This window comes from Bufo bufo, chromosome 1, assembly GCF_905171765.1.
Source record: "Bufo bufo chromosome 1, aBufBuf1.1, whole genome shotgun sequence".
In the NCBI taxonomy this organism is placed as follows: domain Eukaryota; kingdom Metazoa; phylum Chordata; class Amphibia; order Anura; family Bufonidae; genus Bufo; species Bufo bufo.
In genome coordinates, this window is record NC_053389.1 from 679,710,407 (window position 1) to 679,737,627 (window position 27,221).

At 43.8% G+C, this 27,221-nt stretch overlaps 1 protein-coding gene across 7 annotated transcripts in view; it reads right to left on the reverse strand.

Moving 5' to 3' along the window:
• Positions 1 to 8,515: 8,515 nt before the first annotated feature.
• PRC1 (protein regulator of cytokinesis 1) overlaps positions 8,516 to 27,221 on the reverse strand; it is a 39,062-nt gene continuing 20,356 nt past the window's right edge. Inside the window, exons 7-15 of one of the 7 annotated variants that reach the window (XM_040414120.1) lie at positions 25,048 to 25,195; positions 24,804 to 24,940; positions 23,696 to 23,791; positions 22,910 to 23,056; positions 22,645 to 22,755; positions 21,363 to 21,470; positions 17,134 to 17,242; positions 13,388 to 13,428; positions 8,516 to 9,141 (exon numbers count right to left, since the gene is read on the reverse strand). In XM_040414120.1, the coding sequence (XP_040270054.1) occupies positions 13,409 to 13,428; positions 17,134 to 17,242; positions 21,363 to 21,470; positions 22,645 to 22,755; positions 22,910 to 23,056; positions 23,696 to 23,791; positions 24,804 to 24,940; positions 25,048 to 25,195 (876 nt within the window). In that variant the 3' untranslated portion in view covers positions 8,516 to 9,141; positions 13,388 to 13,408. Of the gene's footprint in view, positions 9,142 to 13,387; positions 13,429 to 17,056; positions 17,243 to 21,362; positions 21,471 to 22,644; positions 22,756 to 22,909; positions 23,057 to 23,695; positions 23,792 to 24,803; positions 24,941 to 25,047; positions 25,196 to 27,221 lie in introns of all 7 variants that reach the window. The other 6 variants (XM_040414116.1, XM_040414122.1, XM_040414118.1 and 3 more) reach the window with 6 other exon arrangements.

A 27,221-nucleotide genomic window follows, 5' to 3' on the forward strand; every position in this document is an offset into this window, starting at 1 on the left:
CCATTCCCTGCACAAGTGGCACATAACACAGTAGACTTACTGCACTACATACATATATTCAATGTACAGCACCTCAACCAGCCGATGTACATATAAAACACTTGATTGATTATTAAAGAAACTCCCCAGTTTATTATTATAGACACGATCAGAGATGAGATGACTTCTAGGTATAGGGGCAAGCTGCCAGTGTCCTCTTCTCCCCAGGACCTACCTTCTCAAAGTTGCTGCAGGGACCCCCATATTCAATCATCTGGTATTATCTTGCTGCTGTGTGAGCAGGTAATATTTGAATGTATCCATACGGTGGGCCCCCAAAATACATTTTACTGGTGGGCCCTAGGCACCCCAGTCAGACACTGCCTACAATATGTCGGCCGCACCACACAAGCCCTCCACTGTCGGGCCAACCAGCACAGGTATAACATCCGGAAACAATATCTGAAACATGGGGTTTCTAGACACTGCGCGTCTACCCCAAAAAAGGTAAACATGAAATAAAAATCACTCCCATTGACTTTATACCAGAGAAACCGCTGAACCGCTTTGAAAAGCTACAAAAGAGAGGGGTGTATTGGATGTACCAATTAGACACACTGAGCCCACGCGGTCTGAATTAAATGAGTGAGACCATCCTATAACGGTAATAGACAAATTTACCCTGATTCGCTAAAACTGGATGAGTACGAACCCCTCTACTCATTCTTTAATATATATATATGTGGTTTTTATATTATTTCTAATGAACTTTGTTGAGTTTAGTTGTTTCAATTCTGCACATTATTTTATATAAGGTGATGACGCACATGCATGTGCGAACAAAAACACTGTATACACGTGTATACACAAAAAAACGTGTATACACAAAAAAAAGCCACGCCCCCTGTTTCTCCTGCAGGGCGCCAAAACTGTTTTAAATACAATGCATGTTCTTATCAACACTCTGTAAAGCATACTGTCCTGAGGAAGAGGGCTGTACGCCCTTGAAACGCGTAGACTTTTATTCAAAAAAGAATATCTATAAATCTAGTGGATCCATCTATATGTCAGCAGCGCCGAACAAATTGGTCTCATACATCGTTTGACCTTCCCTACTAGCACAAAAGATGAGCATTTGTCACCCAACAATGTAACAGACAAATTAGTGAAATGTATTTCCTTGTCCACTATGTAGAGCAGGGGTATATCACAGCCAAAAAATTGTGAATTTCACCCAAAAATGTAGCAGACAAATTAGTGAAATTTGTTTACCTGTCTACTAGGTAGAGCAGGGGTATATCACAGCCAAAAATTGGTGAATTTCACCCAAAAATGTAACAGACAAATTAGTGAAATAAAATAAAATACGTACAAATTAAAGAGAATAATCTTGATGTATGAGGTGGAGGTTCATATGGAGTAGGAGGTTGAGGAGGAGGCGGCGGTGGAGGAGGACGAGGTAGCCAACACTGGTTTTTGGTTTTAACTATTATTATATTTTTTTAAATTAGGGTACACCCCAAAAGAGTGGGAAATATAAAAAAAAAAACCACAACAATGAGCAATTGCACAGTAGTATAACAATGGCTGGGTAAGGCCGGTATACATGTCTATTCTGCACAAGGTACGGACAAGTCCTGTGGGATCCATGCCTGGTTCATTTTAATGAACATGAGCTTGTCCACATTGGCTGTAGATAGGTGGCTGCGCTTGCCCTTAACGCCCCCTGCCGTGCTAAACACACGTTCAGACAATACACTGGCTGTAGGGCAGGCCAGGACCTCCAAGGCGTTAAGGGCAAGCTCAGGCCATGTGCCCAATTTGGAGACCCAGAAGTTGAAGGGGGCAGACCTGTCATTCAGTACGTGTAGGCGTGTGCACACATACTGCTCCACCATGTTGCTGAAATGCTGCCTCCGGCTAAGACGTTCCATATCAGCTTGTGGGTGCTGACAAAGCTTTTCCACATTTTGCCCATGCTAACCCCCTGCCTTCTGAGGTGCTGGTGGTGCCCCAGCTGCGTTGGCAACCTCTTCCTCCTGCACTGCCTTCACCTTGTGCTTCCACTGTGCCCCCGCTGTCAGGTGGGAATGCCACCAGCAGCGCATCTACCAGCGTGCGCTTGTACACGCGCATCTTACGATCACGCTCCAGTGACGGAATTAAGGACTGTCCGTTGTCCTTGTAATAGGGATCCAGCAGCATGGCCACCCAGTAATCAGCACAAGTTAGAATGTGGGCAACTCGGCGGTCGTTGTGGAGACACCGCAGCATGTAATCTCTCATGTGTGCCAGGCTGCCCAGAGGTAACAAGCTGTGCTCTGTGGGAGGTGTATCGTCTGTGTCCTCTGTATCCCCCCAGCCACACACCAGTGACTGCCATGAGCTCGTCTGGGTGCCACCCTGCTGTGAACACGGTTCCTCCTCCTCCATCTCGTCATCCTCCAGAACTGTGCCCTGGCTGGATTATTGTGTACCTGGCGTTTGTGGGTGCAGGAACCCACCCTCGGAGCCACTTGTGAATGACTGGCCTGAAACCCTATGAAATGATCCCTCTTACTCCTCCTCCTCCTGTGCCAGATCCTCTTCCATCATCACCCGAAGCGTTTTTTCATGGAGGCATAGAAGTGGGATAGTAACGCTGAGAACAGCGTCATCGGCACTGGCCATGTTGGTGGAGTACTCGAAACAGCGCAACAAGGCACACAGGTCTCGCATGGAGGCCCACTCATTGGTGGTGAAGTGGTGCTGTTCCGCCGAGCGACTCACCCGTGCGTGCTGCAGCTGAAACTCCACTAGCGCCTGCTGCTGCTCGCACAGTCTGGCCAGCATGTGCAAGGTGGAGTTCCACCTGGTGGGCATGTCGCATATGAGGCGGTGGGCGGGAAGGGCGAAGTTACGCTGCAGCGCTGACAGGCGAGCAGCAGCAGGGTGAGAACGCCGAAAGCGCGCACAGACGGCCCAAACTTTGTGCAGTAAGTCTGACATCGGGGTAATTTTTAAAGGAACCTCTGCACCACCAAATTCAGCACATGCGCTAGGCAAGGGATGGGCGTCAAAACGGCTAGTTCCAGAGATGCTGTGAGATTTCGCCCACTATCAGGCCGGGCTTGAGGCTCACTGGCACCACTCATCGGTCTGTTGTTCCATGCCCGTCCACAGCTCCTGCGCGGTGTGGGTTTGTCCCCCAAACAGATAAGTTTTAAAACTGCCTGCTGTCATTTACCCCTGGCTGTGCTGAAGTTGGTGGTGAAAGTGTTACGCTGACCGGATGAGGAAGCGGAGTAGGAAGCAACAGGAGGCAAACTGAAGCGCCCTGCAATCCTCGGTGGTGGGAGGACAATCGCCAAACTGCTATCCGCCTCAGGCCCAGCCGCCACTGCATTTACCCAGTGTGCTGTTAGGGAGATATAACATCCCTGACCGTGATTAATGGTCCACGTATCTGTAGTTAGGTGGACCTTGCCACAGATGGCATTGCGCAGTGCATACCTGATTTTGTCCCCCACTTGGTTGTGCAGGGAAGGGATAGCTCGCCTGGAAAAGTAGTGGCGGCTGGGCACGACGTACTGTGGGGCAGCCACCACCATAAGACTTAAAACTCTCTGTCTCCACCAGACGGAATGACAGCATTTCAAAAGGCCAGTCATTTTGAAATGCTGGCATTCAGGGCCAGGGATCACGGGTGGGTAGGGGGGTACTTCCTCTTCCGCTCCAGTGTTTGGGAGATAGAGAGCTGAAGGCTTCCATGGGACATTGTGGAGATGCTTGGTGACCCAGGTGGTGGTGTTGCTGGCAGATCCTCTGTTTGCGGGGAGGCAGGTGCCACTGTCACTCCAGAGGTGGATGAAGAGGCAGAGACTGCAGCAGAAGAGGAAGCAGGAAAAGCTAGAGACCTTTCTTGATTTTTGAGGAGTCTACTCCACTGCTTTGCACTTAGATGCCTGATCATGCAGGTTGTGCTCAGGTTGAGAACGTTTATGCCTCGCTTCAGGCTCTGATTGCACAGCGTGCAAACCACTCGTGTCTTGTCGTCAGCACATTGTCTGAAGAACTGCCAAGCCAGGGAACTCCTTGGAGCTGGCTTTGGTGTGCTCGGTCCCTTGGTGCGTTGGGCAGTAGCAGGCATACTGTCTAGAGGACGGCCTCTCCGCTTTTGCACCCTGCTCCCTCTTCTGCTGTGCTGGTGGCTCTGTGCAACCACCGCCTCTTCCTCCGAACTACACAGGTCACTCGCATGACCTTGATTCCATGTGTGGTTGAGGACCTTAGTCCTCCACATCATCTTCCACCCAGTCTTCCTTGTTGGTCTGCACACTGCAGAAAGCCACAGCAGTTGGCACCTGTGTTTCGTCATCATCCGAGACGTGCTGCGGTGGTCCTCCCATGTACTCATCTTGAAAAATAAGTGGTTGGGTATCGGTGCACTCAATCTCTTCTACTTCTGGGGCAGGGCTATGTGGATGGCCCTGGGAAACCCTGCTAGCAGAGTCATCAAAAAGCAGAAGAGACTGCTGCATGACTTGGGGCTCAGACTGCTTGGCTAATTTGCAAGGGGGTGAGGTGAAAGACTGATGGACATCGGCTGCAGGTGCCAACTCTGATCTTTCAGCAGGAGACTGGGTGGGAGACAATGTGAAGGAACTGGAGGCACTGTCAGCAACCCAATCTACTATCGCCTGTACTTGTTCTGGCCTCACCAGTCGTAGAGCCGCATTAGGCCCGACCAAATAACGTTGAAGGTTCTGTCGCCTACTCGCACCTGAGGAAGGTATTTCACTTGAGCGTGTAGCTGGCACAGATCGACCACGTCCTCTCCCTGAAACAGGAGCTCCACCAGCAGCACCACGACCGGGGCCACGTCCCTTATTTGACACTCTCATTCTCCGCAAATTTAGGATCTTGCCCAAAATGGGTGTTTTTTTAAATAACAGAATATAACAGCAGTATCTAACGCTTGTATTTCACACTGACAGATGCAGCAAAGGCCGCAAATTTAGTATTTTGCCCAAAATGGGTGTTTTTTTTAATAACAGAATATTATTGCAGTAATTCAAGCTTGTATTTCACACTGATAGATGCAGCAAAGGCCGCAAATTTTGTATTTTGCCCAAAATGGATGTTTGTTAATAACAGGATATAACAGCAGTATCTAACGCTTGTATTTCACACGCTCCACCACGACCGGGGCCACGTCCCTTATTTGACACTCTAATTCTACGCAAATTTAGGATCTTGCCCAAAATGGGTGTTTTTTTTAAACCCAGAATATTATGGCAGTATTTCAAGCTTGTATTTCACACTGAAAAATGCAGCAAAGGCCCCAGATGTAGGGTATTGACAAAAATGGGCGTTTTTTTTTTTAAACCCAGATTATTGCAGTATTTCAAGCTTGTATTTCACACTGGACAAATGCAGCAAAGGCCGCAAATTTTGTATTTTGCCCAAAATGGGTGGTTTTTTTTAATAACAGCAGTATCTAACGCTTGTATTTCACACTGACAAATGCAGCAAAGGCCCCAGATGTAGGGTATTGCCAAAAATAGGCGATTTTTTAAAACCCAGAATATAATTGCAGTATTTCAAGCTTGTATTTGACTGTCACAAAAGCACATATGCTGTGCTGGTGCACTGAACTTGCATAAAATGGCGACCAACGCCCACCTAACTAATAGACGGATAAAAGATTTTTTTCAGTGTCACTGGGCTCAGGGCAGGGTAAAAAGATTGTGCACTGCACCCACAAAACAAAAAAAACTAAAAATCGCTGTAGATCACTGAGTTAAACAAGCACTTCTGATAAAAGATTCTTTCCTATTCTGTCCCTCACAGCAGCATCCTATCCCTACACTAATCAAAGCAGAGTGACGTGCAGTGCTACGTGACTCCAGCTTATATAGAGACTGGGTTACATGCTGCACTGGCCAAATCACAGCAATGCCATTAGTAGGCTTCTAAGGGCACACGAGTTAAACGCTTGTTGACTGGCTGCAGCCTTTCAAAAAGCGCCATTAACTTGCCGAACACCGAACCCAAACTTTTAATGAAAAGTTCGGGGTCCAAAAATCCTAAAGTTCGGTATGAACCCGAACTTTACAGTTCAGGTTCGCTCAACCCTAGTAAGAAACAGTTTAAATGAAGAGAATTCTAGCAAGATCAAACCAGAATTTCTGCACTTGCAAAAAAAGATCACACATGCTCTGTACTTGGCATGTGCCATAGCCAACGGGAAACATAGTGGAGAGACCACACTATGAATGTATGGGAAATTGTATTGGGAACCAGTAAGTTTACATTTCACGATATGTAAGTAGTGTGGATTTATTACAAGTGGCCTGTAACTTTCACCAAGCACCTCCAGTTGTAAAACTGACTGCTCATTATTTCAGCATTACATTTGTGTCTGAACAGCCAATAAGACATCCAGCAATTAAAGTATGAACACATAAGGCACACAGCCATGTTTTTATTTTAGTCCGCAAACGACGGACACCGTTCACGTGCATTCTGCATTTTTATCACTCCCATCAATAGAAAGGACTATTCTCATCTGGAATACAGACAAGAATAGCAAACGGTCCATAATTTGCAGAGCAGCCACACCGATCCCCCCAGAAATATAAAAAAATAAATATATATACACACACAATGGGTCAGTATGCTATCTGCAAAAAAATGTAGAGAGCACATGGATGAAAAATATGGTGGTTTGCATGAGGCCTAAAACAAGATTTGCTCAATTACTACGGAATCTAAATGAATCACATTAGTAAAGTCTGTGTAGTGATCAAAGCACAAAAGAAGGAGTTGGGAAGCTCAGTGGTTAGCTGGGACTGGAATTCTAGGTTCCAATCTGAACAAGGACAACATTTGCATGGAATTTGTATGTTCTCTTGGGTTCACTCCCACACTCAAAGATACCGATAGGAAATTGATCATCACCACACTGTCCCCAATGGAGATGTCTATAAAGCGCTGCAGAATAGGTCAGCTCTATATAAGCGAGTAAAATAAATAGTTGCCTGGTCTGTTCAGTCACTACGGTAAGGTATAACATATTTGAATGTCTTTTGGTTAAATGCCCCTAAAGGAGCAGAGTGAGGTAGGTAGGATAAGACCGTACACTTAAATAACAACCAGAAATGGCTTTAACAAGGTAGATTTAATTTACTATACAAGAACTGTACAAAATGTTCAAAGCAATACATTAGGCACGTTACCATATGACAGACTTTTATCTCAAATGATACTGTGGAATGGGTCATTAAAGCCATGAAGGATACACCCTTTTTTTCAATGAGATATCACTACGAGTCTGTAACTTATTCATCAGAGATATCTTACCTAGATAAATGCCTAATTAGTCACATCATGTCATGTACATAGTCCTATACGAGTTATAAACACCCAGGAAAACTTTGAAGAGAACTCCAGGTAAAAATGACACTGTGTAATGCCTAGTACAGTCCCTCGTCACACCCTGCACTAGATATTAGTTCTGCCAGGGGATGTACTCCCATAAGCGGGTATTCACACTTGTTCTAAAATCCAATTGTGGGAATATTCGCAGGTGTCACTGAAAACCAGTTATATGCGTTTTTTATATCCATTACACAGCATCATATGCCCTTTCATCCATCATCAGCCTAATCGGCTCTCTACCTATAGAGGTTTTAAAAGGGAATCTGTCACCAGGATCATGGACTATTATCTGAGGAAATACATAGCAGTACTGCACATAAGACGTCCTGTACTCTCAATTATGTTAAAGGGGTCTTCCAGGCTTTTAATATTGATGATCTATTCTCAAGATAGCTCATCAATATCAGATCGGTGGGGGCCTGACATCCGGCGATCAGCTGTATGAAGAGAAGGCACGCGCCTTCCTCACTGCAAGCTGGAAGAGACAGGAGACGGCATGCATGCACCTTCTCTTCATACAGCTGATCGGCGGGGGTGCTGGGTGTCGGACACCCACCGATCTGATATTGATGACCTATCCTGAGGATAGGTCATCAATATTAATATAGCACAGCAGTCCAGAGTGTGTTTTAAACCACAGCTTTGAATGCTGACAGCGAAGCAACAAGGGGCAGTAGGAAATAAAATATGTGAAATCCGAAATGTGCAGTACTACTCTTGTATTTCTGCAGATAATGGTCCAAGATCTTGGAGACAGGTGCCCTTTAAGAATTAAAAAGCAGCCTTTACTGCCAAGTTAAAAATTGTCAGTTAAAAGGGAAATTATTAAAATGAATGGCCTCTTTGTATCGGCTCTTTTCTACTGGAGCCCTCAATGTCAGAGATGAATCTGTATGGGCATCTGCAGCAGTGGTACAGCCCCGATCACAGGATATAGTATAGGGCTTAGCCAGGTCTCTCTGAACCCGATTGTGCTGCCAACCTGGGACATTTTGTCCTCAAAGAATGAATTGCTTGGATGACATGTCAATGCTTTTCTGTTATACATGTGATGCTGACATCTCTCTGTACTCCTCAAACAGCTTACAATCACTTCATCACATCCCAGTTTGGTTTGTCAAGGTACCGAGTGAAAAAAAGAGTTGAAAAACAGGGTATAAAAGTAGTGTTAAAGCCTCTAAAAACTCCATTCCATGACTCCGTTATCTTTTGAAAATAAAATTATTCTGTGGAATCTCTGTAGTGACGCTGAACTAGAAAATAAATGTGCAAAGTGTCCACGATAGCTGCAGAACTAAGAACCGTATATATACACACAAATAGAATATTAAGCCTTTGCCGTGATAGAAGCCGCGACGACCGAATACAAGGAGTTACCCTCTTATTATACAGTACAAAGTACATTTCAGAACAGATCATGTCTGACTACCAGTTGTCAAGCTTCTAGAATGATACAAAAGATTAGGATCTATTAATATAAGCTAAAGAGATGAATTTACAGTGCAAAAAGTAGCATGGACTTTGGTGCAGATTCCCCCTCCAACCAGAGTCCAGGGAGGCACCCCTCAGCTAAGAGGCCACCTTAGTACATACATAGCGGCCATGCTCAGCGATGCAAAATGTACGCCTGCTGTTAGGTCCTTTTCAGTCCTATGTCTGTACAGCACTTTACATGTGCGTTATGGTAGAGTTCAGGACTCGAGGGTTGGTGTTAGCTCTTGTAGCTTTTGAAAGTTCTCGCTGTAAAAGGAAAAAAAAGGTATATTAAAGAAAGGAGCACCAAGAAAGGGGGAGGTCATGCAAATACAGCTACTGAAAGATACCAATACTGGTGAATTCGAAACGGGCAACGGTACAAAATAACCAGAATCATAGAATATCAAGGAGAGATAAGACTCTGTTCACAATAGTATCATGGCTCCATTTTTAGGGGAACCATGACCGTTATGAGGGATCCATTGTGTAACAGGTCCAGAAAGATTCCATTGACTTCTAATAGGGCTGCACGATATATCGCAAAAGTAATCGAATCGCGATAATCGGCAAATGCGGTTTGGCGATTCGGCCGAGCCGAAAATGCCGCGATTATTATATATGAAGGGGCCCCTATTGATAAAAAAAAAGTCCTCTGTCCTATTACAGCCTCTGTACTTACTTTCACAATGAATGCATGCACTGCAGCGACGAGCGGGAGCGAGCGAGGCAGCCGGCCGGCGCGGGACTGACGTCACTTAGTCACGCTCCTGCTTCCTGAATTAAGTGGGAGGAGCGTGCCAGTGACGTCAGTCACGCGCCGGCCGGCTCGCTCTCTGCAGTGTGAGTGCATTCATAGTGAAAGTACAGAGGCTGGCCATTTTATGAATAGGAGAGTTAACACATGAAGGGACACATGGGGCCATGAGGGGGACCAGCATAAGATGCTATATGTGTGTCTTATGCTGGCCCCCCTCGTGGCCCCATGTGTCATAGCACACATCCCCCATAACAGTGCCCTCCGCAGGTCCCCCATAACAGTGCCCTCCGCAGGTCCCCCATAACAGTGCCCTCCGCAGGTCCCCCATAACAGTGCCCTCCGCAGGTCCCCCATAACAGTGCCCTCCGCAGGTCCCCCATAACAGTGCCCTCCGCAGGTCCCCCATAACAGTGCCCTCCGCAGGTCCCCCATAACAGCGTCCTCCGCAGATCTCCCACATAACAGCGTCCTCCACAGATCTCCCACATAACAGCGTCCTCCACAGATCTCCCACATAACAGCGTCCTCCACAGATCTACACCTCCACAGATCTCCCACATAACAGTGTCATCCACAGATCTCCCACATAACCAGGCCATCCACAGATCCCCCACATAACAGTGCGTCATCCACAGATCCCCCACATAACAGTGCGTCATCCACAGATCCCCCACATAACAGTGCGTCATCCACAGATCCCCCATAACCATGTCATACCCAGCCGCGTCAGCGGCTCTTATGGGAAAATCCAAGCAAATAGACCTCTAGCACAATTCCCTTAAAATATCGCATCGCACATCGTTATCGCAATTTTTAGGGCCCTAATCGCAATCGCACAAAATTCCCATATCGTGCAGCCCTAACTTCTAATGGGTTCAATAAGTATCTGGGTCTTTCTGTCCTATTTTACATGAAAGAATGGTGGAAATTAGCCTATTCTGGCCACTGCAAAGCAGTGTGAATAGAGCCCATTATATTTTAGGATTCATATATTCAACATTACTGAAAGGTGCAGTACAAGTCTTGACAAGATCAAGGGCCGGAAAGTTTATTTTTATATTTTAGGGAATTTTTTCAAACTTTCAGGATACATTGGGGCAGATTTACTAATACTGTTTAATGTAAGCACTGGATTTATCATAGTGCTAGATGATCTGTTTCAACTAGGGATGAGCGAATGGACTTCGGATGAAACATCCGAAGTCGATTTGCATAAAACTTCGTTTTAATACTCCTGCTCCGTACAGTATTAGAATGTATTGGCTCCGATGAGCCGAAGTTATTACTTCGAAGTCTCGCCAGACTTCGCATAACAACTTCATAAATCAATTTCTACTGTAAAAAAACATTTCACGGACTCGGCTACAGTTCCAAGTGCTTCCTTGGAACTGAACCAGAGTTCGGGAAATGTTTTTTTTTTTACAGTAGAAATTGATTTATGAAGTTATAACGCGAAGTAATAACTTCGGCTCATCGGAGCCAAAACATTCTAATACTGTACGGAGCTACTGCGCCGTACAATATTAGAACAACGTTTTATGTGAATCGACTTCGCTCATCCCTAGTTGAAACTTTTTACAGTATAGTCTAAGTTTACACCACCTGTTACTGGTGCATTTTAAGGGGCTGCCATGCCCCCTTGTCAGAGGCAAGTTTTTGGTACAAATTGCAGTCAAAGCTTGGTGCATTTTCGAAAGAAAATTACCCTAAACCTTTGGCGCAAAGCATTTAAGATATTTTACACCTTTCAGAAAGGTTCCTAACCCTCACTGTTCCGCAGTGTGAGAACTGCTTGCTGATTATTTGCTGTAATAGAGCAGAGACTATAGACAGTACAGTAAAGCAGGGTGTTAGAAGGCACATGTGTTATATAAAATAAGAATGGATGGCATAATCATGTCCCCATGAAGTTATAAAGGAGCATGTCAGAAGACATCTGTGCGTTCAAACTTTGCCCTTTTCTAAATGAAAGATTTGGTAGGGCTATTGGAAACCCTATTTACTAAAGTAAAAACACAAAAAACCCTAAAAACATTAGTTAGGCTACTTTCACCCTGGCGCTAATATTTTCCGGTATTGAGATCCATTCATAGTCAATGGGGACAAAACATAACTAAACAGAATGGAATGCATTTTGGAGCATGCTGCGGTTTGCTATTCATCATGACCCCCAATGCAAGTCAATAGACACGGATCTGTCATGACCCACAATGCAAATCAATGGGGACGGATCCGTTTTCTTTGACAAAATAGAAAACTGATCCGTCCCCCATTGACTTTCAATGGAGTTCATGACGGATCCGGCAATGTTAAAGATAATACAACCGAATCCGTTCATAACGGATGCAGATGGTTCTATTATCAGTAACGGAAGCGTTTTTGCTGAGCCCTGCCGGATTCAGCAAAAATGCTAGTGTGAAAGTAGCCTTATGTGTATAAACCATCCAATATGATGTTGACAGCAGCACTACAAGCACTAACAATGCAGTCATTCCCCTCTTACAGGGGCTAGACATTTGCAACATTACAGGACATAAATGAGGGTGCCGAGCGCTCATCCATCAGGTGCTTTAGGACAAACTGCCATCGCCTGTCCATCCTGATGGATCCTTGTTCCAAAACCCAGCACCCTGCAGATCTATCATGGCTGCCAACAACAAGGCTAATGAGGAGCATAATCTGATATGATCATTCATATGAAAAGTACATCTAAAAATGTGTTTGAATGGGCAGGATTAATAAACTAAGGCTACTTTCACCCCTGCGTTAGGTGCGGATCTGTCTGGTATCTGCACAGACGGATCCGCACCTATAATGCAAATGATTGTATCTGTTCAGAACGGATCCGTTTGCATTTCCATGAAAAAAAATAAAAAATATAATAATATATGTTTTTTTTGTTTGTTCATGATAATGCAAACGGATCTGTTTGGACTTACACTGAAAGTCAATGGGAGGCGGATCCGTTTTCAATTGCACCATATTGTGTCAGTGAAAATGGATCCGTCCCCATTGACTTACATTGTGTGTCAGGACGGATCCGTTTGGCTCCGCATCGTCAGGCGGACATCAAAACGCTGCGAGCAGCTCTTTGGTGTCCGCCTCCAGAGCGGAATGGAGACTGAACGAAGGCAAACTGATGCATTCTGAACGAATCCTTATCCATTCAGAATGCATTGGGGCTAAACTGATCAGTTTTGGGCCGCTTGTGAGAGCCCTGAAACGGATCTCACAAGCGGACCCAGAAACGCCAGTGTGAAAGTAGCCTAAGCTGGTTAAGTGCCAAGGGTTGAAGCGCTGCCATGGTTTTGACAGTGTAGAAAATGAACACAAAAGAAAAATAGAAGTAACAATGATGTAAAAAGTGAACAACAAATGAATAAAAAAGGACAGATGAGTAATAACACACAATGACAGTAAGTCATGTTAATACCGCCGCACACAAAGCAGGTTAATACAGCAAATGAACAGCAAAGAAAACTCATGGTTAAAAACCAGCAACACAGTCAGGTTCTAGTCTCTGCCTCTAAAATACTCTGTAACAATGTACATCACATATAATGCCAAGTACACGGCGGGGAGGGGGTGCTTCATGAGGTGAGGTGCTGTTTTAGATGGAACTGTTAATATCCCCCGTTACCCCTTCACCGTGGGTATCCATAGAAAGTGTTAGAGATGTTAAATGACACCTTAGTGAAGAATAGGTTAACCCAATTGCATGCACCAGCTGTGTGTAATGTGGTGGATACAGACCTGGAGTATATGGATGTGGAGTCAGTGTGTGTGGAGTCCCTCTATAAACACAGAACATGGAGACTTCAGCCAAGACAATTTTTTGTGAATTCACAATGTGTATTCTGTGCAATGATTTAATTTTTTTATTTTTTATTTTAACCTGATGTCAACTGTAAAATGTGCAGGTCTGTGAACCCCATGTGCCAGGGCTCATCCACATATCGATTTCTAGGTATTCAGAAATTAGTGCTGATATTTCATTCTGTCATCTACGTTTTACAGATCTAAAATTAAAACTATTCTGAGAATGGTTCATAGAATGCATGTGAATGATTACCAGGGCAGCAGAGACAGTCCCATCGCCACTCACACAGTGTGCAGTTAATGATTAATTAAGGACAGTGTAAGGAAGGTCATGAAAAACGGAATTAGTTCCTGTCTGCATGTAAAGCAGAAGACCGCGGGAGCCAGCGACTGGCTGCAGCAGTCACACGAGTAGATGGCATGTGATCATCTGCATTGAAAGAGACTACTAGAGCAGTAGCACTAGCAGTGGGGGATTACATTGGGAAGTATTGTTTTATTTTATAGCATAACCTCAGAGACAAGTCGTCAATGTATTTTACTGTCGGTATGTGGGAGCACTATGTCAAATGGAAGCGAGTATAAAAATAAAACTTACATAAATCGGATTCAGCTTCACTTACACTATACACCGCTTACTCTAGTTTGGGGTGTTTTGGAGCTGACAAATTCCCTTTAACCCACTGGTAGCGCTGTAGAAGCATGACGCCTGCTCGCGCGTGCAGCGGGCGTCATGGCCGGCAAGTCTCTGCTGTTTCAAACAGCAGAGACCTGCGGCTAATTACCGCAATTGGCAAGAATGCCGATCGCGGTAATTAAATGCTTTAGATGCCGTGATCAAGTGAGATCATGGCATCTGAATGCGCAAAAACCCGGAAGCGCTTAGTACTGAAGCCCCGTGTGGCCAATTGGGACTTCAGTACATGCGCTGAGTCTCTATGAGGAAATTCAGAGCATTAATGCTGCAATTCTTATTTTGGCCACCAGATGGCAGGCCAACATAAGAAAAATGCAAAATGCAAATAAATTCCCTTATAGTTTAAAATTAAAAAACATAATTTATAAGGTCATTTATGAGCATTAAAACGATGATAAATACATTTAAAAAAAAAAGTTAAAATATATATTAAAAATAAGTTTAAATCACCCTTCTTTCTAAATAAATATAAACATCCTGCGTATCACCTCGACCATGGTCCATCACATAATTCATCAGACGGACCATGTGATGAGCGCAGTGACGTCACCACAGGTCCTTTTCCTCCTGTCTTCAAAGAAGAAGACAGAAGAGAAGTCGGGCTGTAGGGTTGTTGCGATACCAAAATTTTGATTCGATTTCGATACCATAAAAAGTATTGCGATACTCGATACCATGCGAAAAAACAAAAAAAAATCCATGTGCATTCCGCATTTTTTTAAAAATGGCGAATCGCGCAGTTTTATTTTTTTCTGTTCCGGTGTTCACCGCATTGATTTTTTTAATATTTTAATAGTTTGGACTTTTCTGACGTGGCGATATGCGATATGTTTATTTATTTATTGTTTATATACAGCCAGGGAGAAGGAACGCCCACTAGAGAAGCTGATGTCTCCTCCCCATTGCTCCAATCGTAATTGGCATATGGAGCAGGAGACAGTAATGGGGCACGGCGGGTGAACGGAGCGGCGCCCAGGAATAATAGTAAGTGCTGGGACATCTCTGGGCGCCGCTCTGTGTAGCCTGCTACTTAAAGTCTGGACCCAGGAAAAGTAGTATCATTGGTGGCGCAGTGCACCCGCCCCTCTCTCATTGGTGGCAGCAGCAGCATAGGGGGAGGGAGAGACCGCTTCCTTCTCCCCTGTGCTGCTGAGAGAACATGAGCGCGCCGACAGCAGTGCGCTCATGTTCTGTGATATTAGACTGCGCAGAAGCCCAGCCCAGTATCGAAAAAATGGAAATCCCGGTATCGTATCGATACCTGGACAAAAGTATCGATTGGGTATCGAAATTTCGATACCTGCAACAACCCTACCGGGCTGCGCGAACAAGTGGATGAGGTGAGTTAAATTATTTATTTATATTTTTTAACCCCTCCATCCCTATTTTACTAAGCATTCTGTATTAAGAATGCTATTATTTTCACTTATAACCATGTTATAAAGGGAAAAAAAAAAATATCTACGCAACACCTAACCAAACCCGAACTTCTGTGAAGAAGTCCGGGTTCAGGTTTGGGTACCAAACATGACGATTTTTCTCACGCATGTGCAAAACGCATTAAAATGTTTTGCACTCGCGTGGAAAAATCGTGCATTTTCCCGCGACGCACCCGCATCCTATCAGGCCCTCACATGCGACGCCCGTTTGAAAGAGGACTTAGTCTTCACAAGATGTTCATTACCTAGGGTCCTAGGTAAACACAACTGCAAGTCTTGAATGTAACTGGGCAAATCTATAAAATGTAATCAGAATTTCAAAAATGGTTGCCCCTCTTGAAGTAGCATTTTGGGAGTATTCAACATCAGAATGCCATATTGAAAACCTTTGCTTCATCCTTTGTGAATATTATAAATGACTAAAGAGTCAGAGGTCTACATATTGGCTAGGGAATCACAGACAACACTGCACTTCTTAAACCTAAACTTTCAGCTAAACTTTTTTTAAACCTAAATGTGCTAAAAAGACATTTTTTAACATACTTTAATTATGAAGTTCAGGTGCCTTTAGCGCTTTGGAATCCATACACACACACATACTGCTGACATGTCAGTAGTGTATGGGAGTATGGATTCCACTGCGATGCCCAGTGAGTACAGGCCGGAGCATACATTGCTGATTTTGCCTGTGCCCGCTCTGCTAAAGCCTTGCATAGCACATCAGTGATGTGATGTACTCAGGTCGCCTCGCAATGGAATCCATACTCCCATACGCTGTTGACGTGTCAGCGGTGTATAAGTGTGCGGATGCCAAAGGCACCTGAACGTCAAATTGTATTACAAAAATTCTTTTTAGCACATTTAGAATAGGTTTTAATAAAATTTTGTTGAGAGTTTAGGTACACTAACCTTTTTTAACTTTTTAGAGAGAGTGTGGCAGCAGTTTTGACCATGCTAAACTGCTGCCTGCAGTAGGTAGGAGCTAGGGAGAGCAAACATACCTTTTGTGTAGCTCTTCTCATCAGATGTATTATGAATACATACTGCCAGACAGTGCTCCTGCAAGTGCTCTGGAAGCGGGCTTCGCTGTCAACTGCTCTCTGCATTAAGCTGCTTCACAGTCTCTGCCTGAGTGACAACTGTAGTGCTCAACTGGTTGTATGCTACAGCTGTCATATAGAGCAGAGAAGAGGGGAAGCAGCTTAATTTAGAGCGTTTTACAGTGAAGCTCTGCCTCCAGGGCACTTGAAGGAGCAAAATCTGGCAGAATAAAAGTTCATATTCACACTAGTCCTGATAATAAAAACTCAGCAAATGGTATGTGTGTATGGCTCTTCCCCAGCCCCTACCGAATACGGTCAGCGATTTAGCATTGTCAAAAGTACTGATAGACTCCCTTTAAGACTCCTCCCTTCCTGACTGTGTGCTGCTGCTGCTATGTGTTTTCTCTAAGAAAAGGTGAATTACCGCAAACTCAGAATAGGTGCTGGCAACAGAGTTAACGCTGAGGTTACGCTGGGCAGAAATTGGGAGGTGGCACCCACCGCTCATGGCGGTTCCATTTAACTGGGGCATGTTCTCTTTATTCTTTTCCAGTCTTCTTGCTTGTGGAGTCTTGAAAGTTCTGTTTGGTGTTCGGATCGGCTGTCCAGGCTAAAAGGAATTATAGACATGTTTAACATTGAAATGATTTTCAATTATTAGCTATTTAACCACCTCCGGACCGCTGTACGCACAGACGCGTCCTGAAGGGGGTTGATTCATTCCTCCTGGACGCGCCGGCGCGTCCTCTCGCGAGACGCGAGATTTCCTGTGAACGCGCGCACACAGGCGCGCGCGCTCACAGGAACGGAAGGTAAGAGAGTTGATCTCCAGCCTGCCAGCGGCGATCGTTCGCTGGCAGGCTGGAGATGTGTTTTTTTTAACCCCTAACAGGTATATTAGACGCTGTTTTGATAACAGCGTCTAATATACCTGCTACCTGGTCCTCTGGTGGTCCCCTTTGTTTGGATCGACCACCAGAGGACACAGGTAGCTCAGTAAAGTAGCACCAAGCACCACTACACTACACTACACCCCCCCCCCGCCCGTCACTTATTAACCCCTTATTAGGCCCTGATCACCCCCCTGTCATTGATTACCCCCCTGTCATTGATCACCCCCCTGTCATTGATCACCCCCCTGTAAAGCTCCATTCAGACATCCGCATGATTTTTACGGATGCACTGATAGATGGATCGGATCCGCAAAACGCATCCGGACGTCTGAATGAAGCCTTACAGGGGCATGATCAATGACTGTGGTGATCACCCCATATAGACTCCCTGATCACCCCCCTGTCATTGATTACACCCCTGTCATTGATCACCCCCCTGTAAAGCTCCATTCAGACGTCCGCATGATTTTTACGGATGCACTGATAGATGGATCGGATCCGCAAAACGCATACGGACGTCTGAATGAAGCCTTACAGGGGCATGATCAATGACTGTGGTGATCACCCCATATAGACTCCCTGATTACCCCCCTGTAATCAATGACAGGGGGGTGATCAGGGAGTCTATATGGGGTGATCACCACAGTCATTGATCACGCCCGTGTAAGGCTTCATTCAGACGTCCGTATGTGTTTTGCGGATCCGATCCATCTATCAGCGGATCCGTAAAAATCATGCGGACGTCTGAATGGAGCTTTACAGGGGGGTAATCAATGACAGGGGGGTAAAGCTCCATTCAGACGTCCGCATGATTTTTACGGATCCACTGATAGATGGATCGGATCCGCAAACCGCATCCGGACGTCTGAATGAAGCCTTACACGGGCGTGATCAATGACTGTGGTTATCACCCCATATAGACTCCCTGATCACCCCCCTGTCATTGATCACCCCCCTGTCATTGATTACCCCCCTGTAAAGCTCCATTCAGATGTCCGCATGATTTTTACGGATGCACTGATAGATGGATCGGATCCGCAAAACGCATCCGGACGTCTGAATGAAGCCTTACAGGGGCATGATCAATGACTGTGGTTATCACCCCATATAGACTCCCTGATCACCCCCCTGTCATTGATCACACCCCTGTCATTGATCACCCCCCTGTCATTGATCACCCCTCTGTAAGGCTCCATTCAGACTTTTTTTTGGCCCAAGTTAGCGGAATTATTTTTTTTTTTTCTTACAAAGTCTCATATTCCACTAACTTGTGTCAAAAAATAAAATCTCACATGAACTCACCATACCCCTCACGGAATCCAAATGCGTAAAATTTTTTAGACATTTATATTCCAGACTTCTTCTCACGCTTTAGGGCCCCTAGAATGCCAGGGCAGTATAAATACCCACATGTGACCCCATTTCGGAAAGAAGACACCCCCAGGTATTCCGTGAGGGGCATATTGAGTCCATGAAAGATTGAAATTTTTGTCCCAAGTTAGCGGAACGGGAGACTTTGTGAGAAAAAAATTAAAAATATCAATTTCCGCTAACTTGTGCCAAAAAAAAAATAATTCTATGAACTCGCCATGCCCCTCATTGAATACCTTGGGGTGTCTTCTTTCCAAAATGGGGTCACATGTGGGGTATTTATACTGCCCTGGCATTCTAGGGGCCCCAAAGCGTGAGAAGAAGTCTGGTATCCAAATGTCTAAAAATGCCCTCCTAAAAGGAATTTGGGCACCTTTGCGCATCTAGGCTGCAAAAAAGTGTCACACATCTGGTATCGCCGTACTCAGGAGAAGTTGGGGAATGTGTTTTGGGGTGTCATTTTACATATACCCATGCTGGGTGAGATAAATATCTTGGTCAAATGCCAACTTTGTATAAAAAAATGGGAAAAGTTGTCTTTTGTCAAGATATTTCTCTCACCCAGCAAGGGTATATGTAAAATGACACCCCAAAACACATTCCCCAACTTCTACTGAATACGGCGATACCAGATGTGTGGCACTTTTTTGCAGCCTAGGTGGGCAAAGGGGCCCATATTCCAAAGAGCACCTTTAGGATTTCACAGGTCATTTACCTACTTACCACACATTAGGGCCCCTGGAAAATGCCAGGGCAGTATAACTACCCCACAAGTGACCCCATTTTGGAAAGTAGACACCCCAAGGTATTCCGTGAGGGGCATGGCGAGTTCCTAGAATTTTTTATTTTTTGTCACAAGTTAGTGGAAAATGCTGATTTTTTTTTTTTTTTTTTTTTTTTTTCATACAAAGTCTCATATTCCACTAACTTGTGACAAAAAATAAAAACTTCCATGAACTCACTATGCCCATCAGCGAATACCTTGGGGTCTCTTCTTTCCAAAATGGGGTCACTTGTGGGGTAGTTATACTGCCCTGGCATTCTAGGGGCCCAAATGTGTGGTAAGGAGTTTGAAATCAAATTCTCTAAAAAATGACCTGTGAAATCCGAAAGGTGCTCTTTGGAATATGGGCCCCTTTGCCCACCTAGGCTGCAAAAAAGTGTCACACATCTGGTATCTCCGTACTCAGGAGAAGTTGGGGAATGTGTTTTGGGGTGTCATTTTACATATACCCATGCTGGGTAAGAGAAATATCTTGGCAAAAGACAACTTTTCCCATTTTTTTATACAAAGTTGGCATTTGACCAAGATATTTCTCTCACCCAGCATGGGTATATATAAAATGACACCCCAAAACACATTCCCCACCTTCTCCTGAGTACGGAGATACCAGATGTGTGACACTTTTTTGCAGCCTAGGTGGGCAAAGGGGCCCATATTCCAAAGAGCACCTTTCGGATTTCACAGGTCATTTTTTACAGAATTTGATTTCAAACTCCTTACCACACATTTGGGCCCCTAGAATGCCAGGGCAGTATAACCACCCCACAAGTGACCCCATTTTGGAAAGAAGAGACCCCAAGGTATTTCGTGATGGGCATAGTGAGTTCATAGAAGTTTTTATTTTTTGTCACAAGTTAGTGGAATATGAGACTTTGTAAGAAAAGAAAAAAAAAAAAAAAAAAATCATCATTTTCCACTAACTTGTGACAAAAAATTAAAAGTTCTATGAACTCACTATGCCCATCAGCGAATACCTTAGGGTGTCTACTTTCAGAAATGGGGTCATTTGTGGGGTGTTTGTACTGTCTGGGCATTGTAGAACCTCAGGAAACATGACAGGTGCTCAGAAAGTCAGAGCTGCTTCAAAAAGCGGAAATTCACATTTTTGTACCATAGTTTGTAAACGCTATAACTTTTACCCAAACCATTTTTTTTTTACCCAAACATTTTTTTTTTTATCAAAGACATGTAGAACAATAAATTTAGAGCAAAATTTATATATGGATCTCGTTTTTTTTGCAAAATTTTACAACTGAAAGTGAAAAATGTCATTTTTTTGCAAAAAAAATCGTTAAATTTCAATTAATAACAAAAAAAGTAAAAATGTCAGCAGCAATGAAATACCACCAAATGAAAGCTCTATTAGTGAGAAGAAAAGGAGGTAAAATTCATTTGGGTGGTAAGTTGCATGACCGAGCAATAAACGGTGAAAGTAGGGTAGGTCAGAAGTGTAAAAAGTGGCCTGGTCTTTCAGGGTGTTTAAGCACTGGGGGCTGAGGTGGTTAAAAGCATTTGTCCAAAAATATGTAAGCATGCAACATTATTTATTTTGAATGATAGGCTTGCTTTAATTTATACTGTAAAACACAGTAGAGGCTCACTAAAAGGTAAGCATGCAGGTTAGGCAGCTAAAGATCAATACACTTAGGCAGTAAAAATGTGTGCTTGTGAAATTAACTGACCTTGCCACCACTAGGGGGTGGTCGTGATACAGGCGAGTGGCACATTGTCCCACCGAACGCAGAACGCATCGTGCTGTTGGTAGAACTGGAAACGCATGTGCCATTAAGCTGAGGGGGAAAAGCAGGCAAGTTAGTGCAAGGTATAGGTAGGAACAAAACGCACATGCACAGCAGGGTTACTTGTTACTGTGTAGAAGGAGGAGAAGAGGCAGTGCGGAGCATTCGGTGAGCACCATAAACACAGCTTAGGAACCATGTACTGCTCTTGGCCATTTCATAGCTGTAAAAATGTCTTTAAAAAGTCGTGCAATGGAAGCGGGTGTAGAATTAAGAAAAATAGCCTCATTGAGAACAGAGCGCAGAGAATGGTCATAGACTCCATTACTTTCTGCAGAACAAAATTGCGCTGCATGCAGTGTTATTTTTCTGGCAGAATGATGGAGCCAGACAGACCCAATAAAACTGAACCAGTGGTCAAGCACAGATCTTGCACTACAGCATGTTAGCTGTTTTTAAAGAAACGAAGCCTTATACAAATATCTTATTTATATCACACAGGGCAATGACTGCATAATTGCCTATTTTAATAGGTTAAGGAAATTTATTAATGGTTTTATGCCAAAAAAAAAATGGCGTAAAAAAGTAACAAAAGTAGTAAAAAAAATAAAAATAAAAAGAAGAAAAAAAGTGGGGATAAAATCAAGTAGGGCTTAGCAGGGCATTGCCCAATATTTTAATTGTAGAATAAATCTATGCTAGCTGTGACAGGGTGTAGATTTCAAGGGGTTCTGCACTTTGTTTAAACTGATTGGCAGGGGTCTGACACCCGGGACCCCCATCGATCAGCTGTTTGATCAGGCAGAACAGAGCTTAGCCCCGCCCAGGCCATTGATACTAGTTGTGACCACACTGAGCCTGCGGTAAACAGTGAGAAGGCCTCCGCCGCTGCCTTCTCAAACAGCTGATCAGTGGGGGTCCCGGGTGTCGGACCACTGCCGATCCAGAGGATAGATCATCAGTTTAAACAAAGTGCAGAACCCCTTTAAGTTTCTGGTGCATAGGAGTCTGAATAGATTTGATGCATCTCACTTCAGCGGCCTGTTTACCAAGACTGGCGTACAAAACTTCAGCCTTAGTAAACCTGCCCCTATAATTTGTAACAAGGCCAATTTTGATCAGATTGGGGAAATTTAGTGAAATATGGTCTTCTAGAGGGAGGCCAGCATTTAGAAGATATAAAGGATTTGAAAATGTCATTGATATAGAGATATGTAGAGCAGACCTTGCGCATTTTACTTGGTGTAGTTGCCCCTAGCACTCTTCGCTTATTCGGGGTTTTTGGAGCGCTTCCATAATACATTTCCTCTTCTAGTTGACGAGACTTTTTCATTAACTGTATCAAAAAGAAACATAGGGTTAAATACATGAACAAATCACATATTGTCTGTAAATACTGGCATTTAGTATGCTGCATACTAAGCCAACTATAGAGAAGGAACAGAGACAGTCTTATTGTATAGCATGCTCATTAAAGGAAATGTCCTTACCCGCTCTTGTTTCTCTCTTTCTTTTTCTAAGTGAAACTGATTCCACTGCTCTGCCACGTATTCCATGAATTTCATCCCATTCATGAAGAACTCCTGCTCTTGTTCCTCTTCCCATGTTGCAATGCGAACTCTTAGCTCTTCCTCCAGCTAACAAAGAAAAATTGGATTTTTGTACTTGTCGTAAAATCCGTTTCTCGTTCAATGCATTGGGGGACACAGCACCATGGGTATATGCCCAGCTGCCACTAGGAGGCACTAGATATCAAAAATACTGGATCCGTCTTTCCGGATGACACCGGAGAGACGGATCCGGTATTTCAATGCATTTGTCAGACGGATCCGGAAGCAAATGATATCTGTTTGCACACGGATTTCCGGATCCGCCAGGCAGATCCAGCAATGAAACTGCCTGCCGGAATCCAACAACGCAAGTGTGAAAGTACCCCAAGACGGAAAAAAAAAGTCCTGTCGACAGGACATTATGCCACATTTATCAAATGTCTCATGTTTGATAAGTTTGTCTTATCCTTAATCCCAACACTTTTGCCTAGAAAAGCTACTCAAGTTTTCCTCCTCCACCCTCCTACTTTTGCGACTTTAAAAAAAGTCTCAATGGTAAATCTGGAGTGAGACTCTTAACCACACCCACTTTTCAAAACTGGAGAGAGTGGGAAAAAAAGCCGACCTTTTGAAACCAGAATTCTGGATTGTAGGCATGATAAATCAGGGCCCTTGACTCCAACTAATCTAGATCTTACAAAAAAAAAAAAAAGGCATGTTTATTACCTTTGGAAGCATTTTCTGTAACTTCGCCCTTTGTTTTTCTTCTTTTAAGAGGTTCCCTCCACGATTTGTAAATCTGTTGGGGTCTGTTGCCTTTCTCTAAGAAATCAGAAAATACCCAAAGACAGATTATCAATAGCATTATAGTCACATTATCTATTAAAGTGTAGATTAAAAAAAAAAAAAAAATACTATTTTTTTTCCACAATTTTCTAATAACACTTCCTGGCCACTAAACAGTATAATTTTGCTGGGCTTCTTGGCCCCCCACTGATCTGACATAGATAACCTACCCACACAAAAAGATCATGGTAGGTCATCAATATTTAAAGGGCTTCTGTCACCCCACTAAAGTGATTTTTTTTTTTGGGCTAGTTAAATTAGTTATATAGCGATATCTGAAAATATAATAGTGTTCCTTACTTTGATCCAGCAGTTTAGTAAAAAAAACGAAGTTTTATCATATGCAAATTTGGTCTCTACCAGCAAGTAGGGCGTCTACTTGCTGGTAGCTGCTGCAGAAAACCGCCCCCTCCTCTTGTTGATTGACAGGGCCAGCCGGGATCTCCTCCTCCGGCCAGCCCTGTCGGCATTTCAAAAATCGCGCGCCCGTGTTGAATCTGCGCAGGCGCTCTGAGATGAGGAGGCTCGTCTCCTCAGAGCTCCCTCAGTGCGCCTGCGCCGATGACATCATCGAAATAGAAGACGTCATCGGCGCAGGCGCACTGAGGGAGTTCTGAGGAGACGAGCCTCCTCATCTCAGAGCGCCTGCACAGATTCAACACGGGCGCGCAATTTTTGAAATGCCGACAGGGCTGGCCGGAGGAAGAGATCCCGGCTGGCCCTGTCAATCAACACGACGAGGGGGCGGATTTCTGCAGCAGCTACCAGCAAGTAGACGCCCTACTTGCTGGTAGAGACCGAATTTGCATATGATAAAACTTCGTTTTTTGACTAAACTGCTGGATCAAAGTAAGGAACACTATTATATTTTCAGATATCGCTATATAACTAATTTAACTAGCCCAAAAAAAAAAAATCCCTTTAGTGGGGTGACAGAAACCCTTTAAGCCCTGGAAAATCCCTTTAAATAATGTCAAATCTCACTTACATCAAACTCCAGAAAAAGACGCCAATTTTCTTCCCACTTCTGGACCCCTTCGAACATCTCTTTGTGTGCCTCATAATACTGCTTGATGCGTTGGATTTCAGCATCATGAAGGCATAAAAGGTCTTCACTAAAGTCCTCTAAGAAGAGACAATACACTTCCGATTATAACCCGCTAGCCATAAGAATGTTCCAAAGGTGTGGAATATTTTTTTTTCAATATAGGCAAAATAATGAAATGTCTCACCATCGTAAAATGGAGCAAAGGCTTGCCTTTGTTCATTGCTATAAAAACACTTCTCCCAGTAGGTTACCAGCTCTGTCCTAATGACTTCAATGACATGTTTAATATTCTGCAGCTTCAGCTCCTGGAGACGATCCACTTCTTCTTGTAACTGGAAAACATACAGGCAGTTTGTACATTTTATACCTAGATGAGACGGAAACTTGTGTACAATTACTAAAGGGTCTCCTTGTCCTGGATTTTAACCCATTGTGTACAAAAGTTCAAGGATACAAGAAGCTCATTTCTAAAGCTGTCTTTTGCAACCAAGAGTGGCATATGACATCCGCAGAATTCTCACATAGAAAGATCACTCTCCATATTTATATAGAAATAAAAAAAAAAAAAAAAAACGATCACACTCCTTACTTGTCCATTTAAAAGGGGTTTTCCGTGGGGAAAATATATATTTTTTTAAAGTCCACAAAGGGTTACAAAACTCTACAGGAAAGCCCTGCAGGGACCAGGAAGTAAAGAGCAGTGGGGAACCGACCAGCAAGGGAAACCTTTGTGTGCGTTTTGTTTTTAAAGCCCTCTGAAAAAAAACTTTATCCCGTACATGTACGGCGCTGGTGGACGTGACTTAAAGGGGTTGTCCAAGTTATATTTATTGATGACCTATCCTCAGGATAGGTCATAAATACCAGATCGGCAGGGGTCCGACACCCGGCACCGATCAGCTGTTTCAAGAGAAGGCGTGTGCCGTGCCAGCGCTGCCTCCTCTTCATTGTTTACCTGCTCGCCTGAGGATAGGTCATAAATAAATATAACTTTGACAACCCCTTTAAAAGGACCAGCGCCGCACATGTACGGTGGGCTGATGGGGCGGGTGCAGGAGCTGCGCCCGCCCAATCAGCAGCACGAACCTGGCAGTCACTGACAGCCGGGCCCTTGCTGCATATTCCGGCATCGGTGAAAACACAGATGCCAGCGTATTAACCCCTTGTATTCCGCGGTCAAAGCTGATTGCGGCATGCAGAGGGTACGGGTGCCCTCCGCATCTCCATCAGGTCCCCACGCTGCAGTGACGAGGACCCAATGCCTTCCACAGGCATCGGGCCTTGCCTTCTACGGAAGCCTGCGAGATCCAGCTCCTTAGGCTGGGTCTCACAAGCAGGCTGACAGGCAATGCATTACAATACAGGATGAAAAAGAAAGAAAAAAAAAAAAGGGGGTTTTCAATTTTCATAATAATAATAATAATAAAAAATAATATAACATGATCCACCCCCTCACCTGAACGCCATAGAAAAAATTAAATAAAAACTGTGCTAAAACAATAATTTTTTGTTACCTTACATCACAAAAAGTGCAACACCAAGCGATCAAAAAGACGTATGCCCCCAAAGTAGTACCAATCAAACCGTTACCTTATCCCGCAAAAAAGGAGACCCTACATAAAACAATCTGTTTAAAAATAAATAAATAAAAAAGTCTCTCAGAATATGGAGACACTAAAACATGATTTTTTTTTCTTTAAAAAATGCTATTATTGTGTTAAAAGTGGAAAAAGTAGACATTAGGTATCGCTATGTCCATAACAACCAGGTCTATTGAAATATCACATGAACTAACCCCTTCACTGTAAAAAAATAATATATAAAGTGACAAAAAAAAAAAAGCCTTTTTTTGTCACTTTACATCACAAAAAGTGTAATACCAAGCGATCAAAAAGTTATACGCACCCTAAAATTGTACCCATTAAACAGACATCTCATCCCACAAAAAATGAGACCCTAACTTAAAATAATTGCCCATAGGAATAAAAATAAATATATGGCTCTCAGAATATGGAGACCCTAAAACATGATTTTTTTTGTTTCAAAAATGTTTTTATTGTGTCAAACCTAAATACATAAAAAATTAAGTATACATATTAGGTATTGCCGCACTCGTAACAACCTGCTGTATAAAAATATAACATGACCTAACCCCTCAGGTCAGGCATGGCCAACCTGAGGCTCTCTAGCTTTTGTAAAACTACAACTCCCACCATGCCCTGCTGTTGGCTGATAGCTGTAGGTAGCCTGGGCATGCTGGGAGTTGTAGTTTTGAAACAGCTGGAGAGCCTCAGGTTGGCCATCCCTGCATCAGGTGAACACCGTAAAAAAAAAAACCTCAATAACATTTCCAGGAAA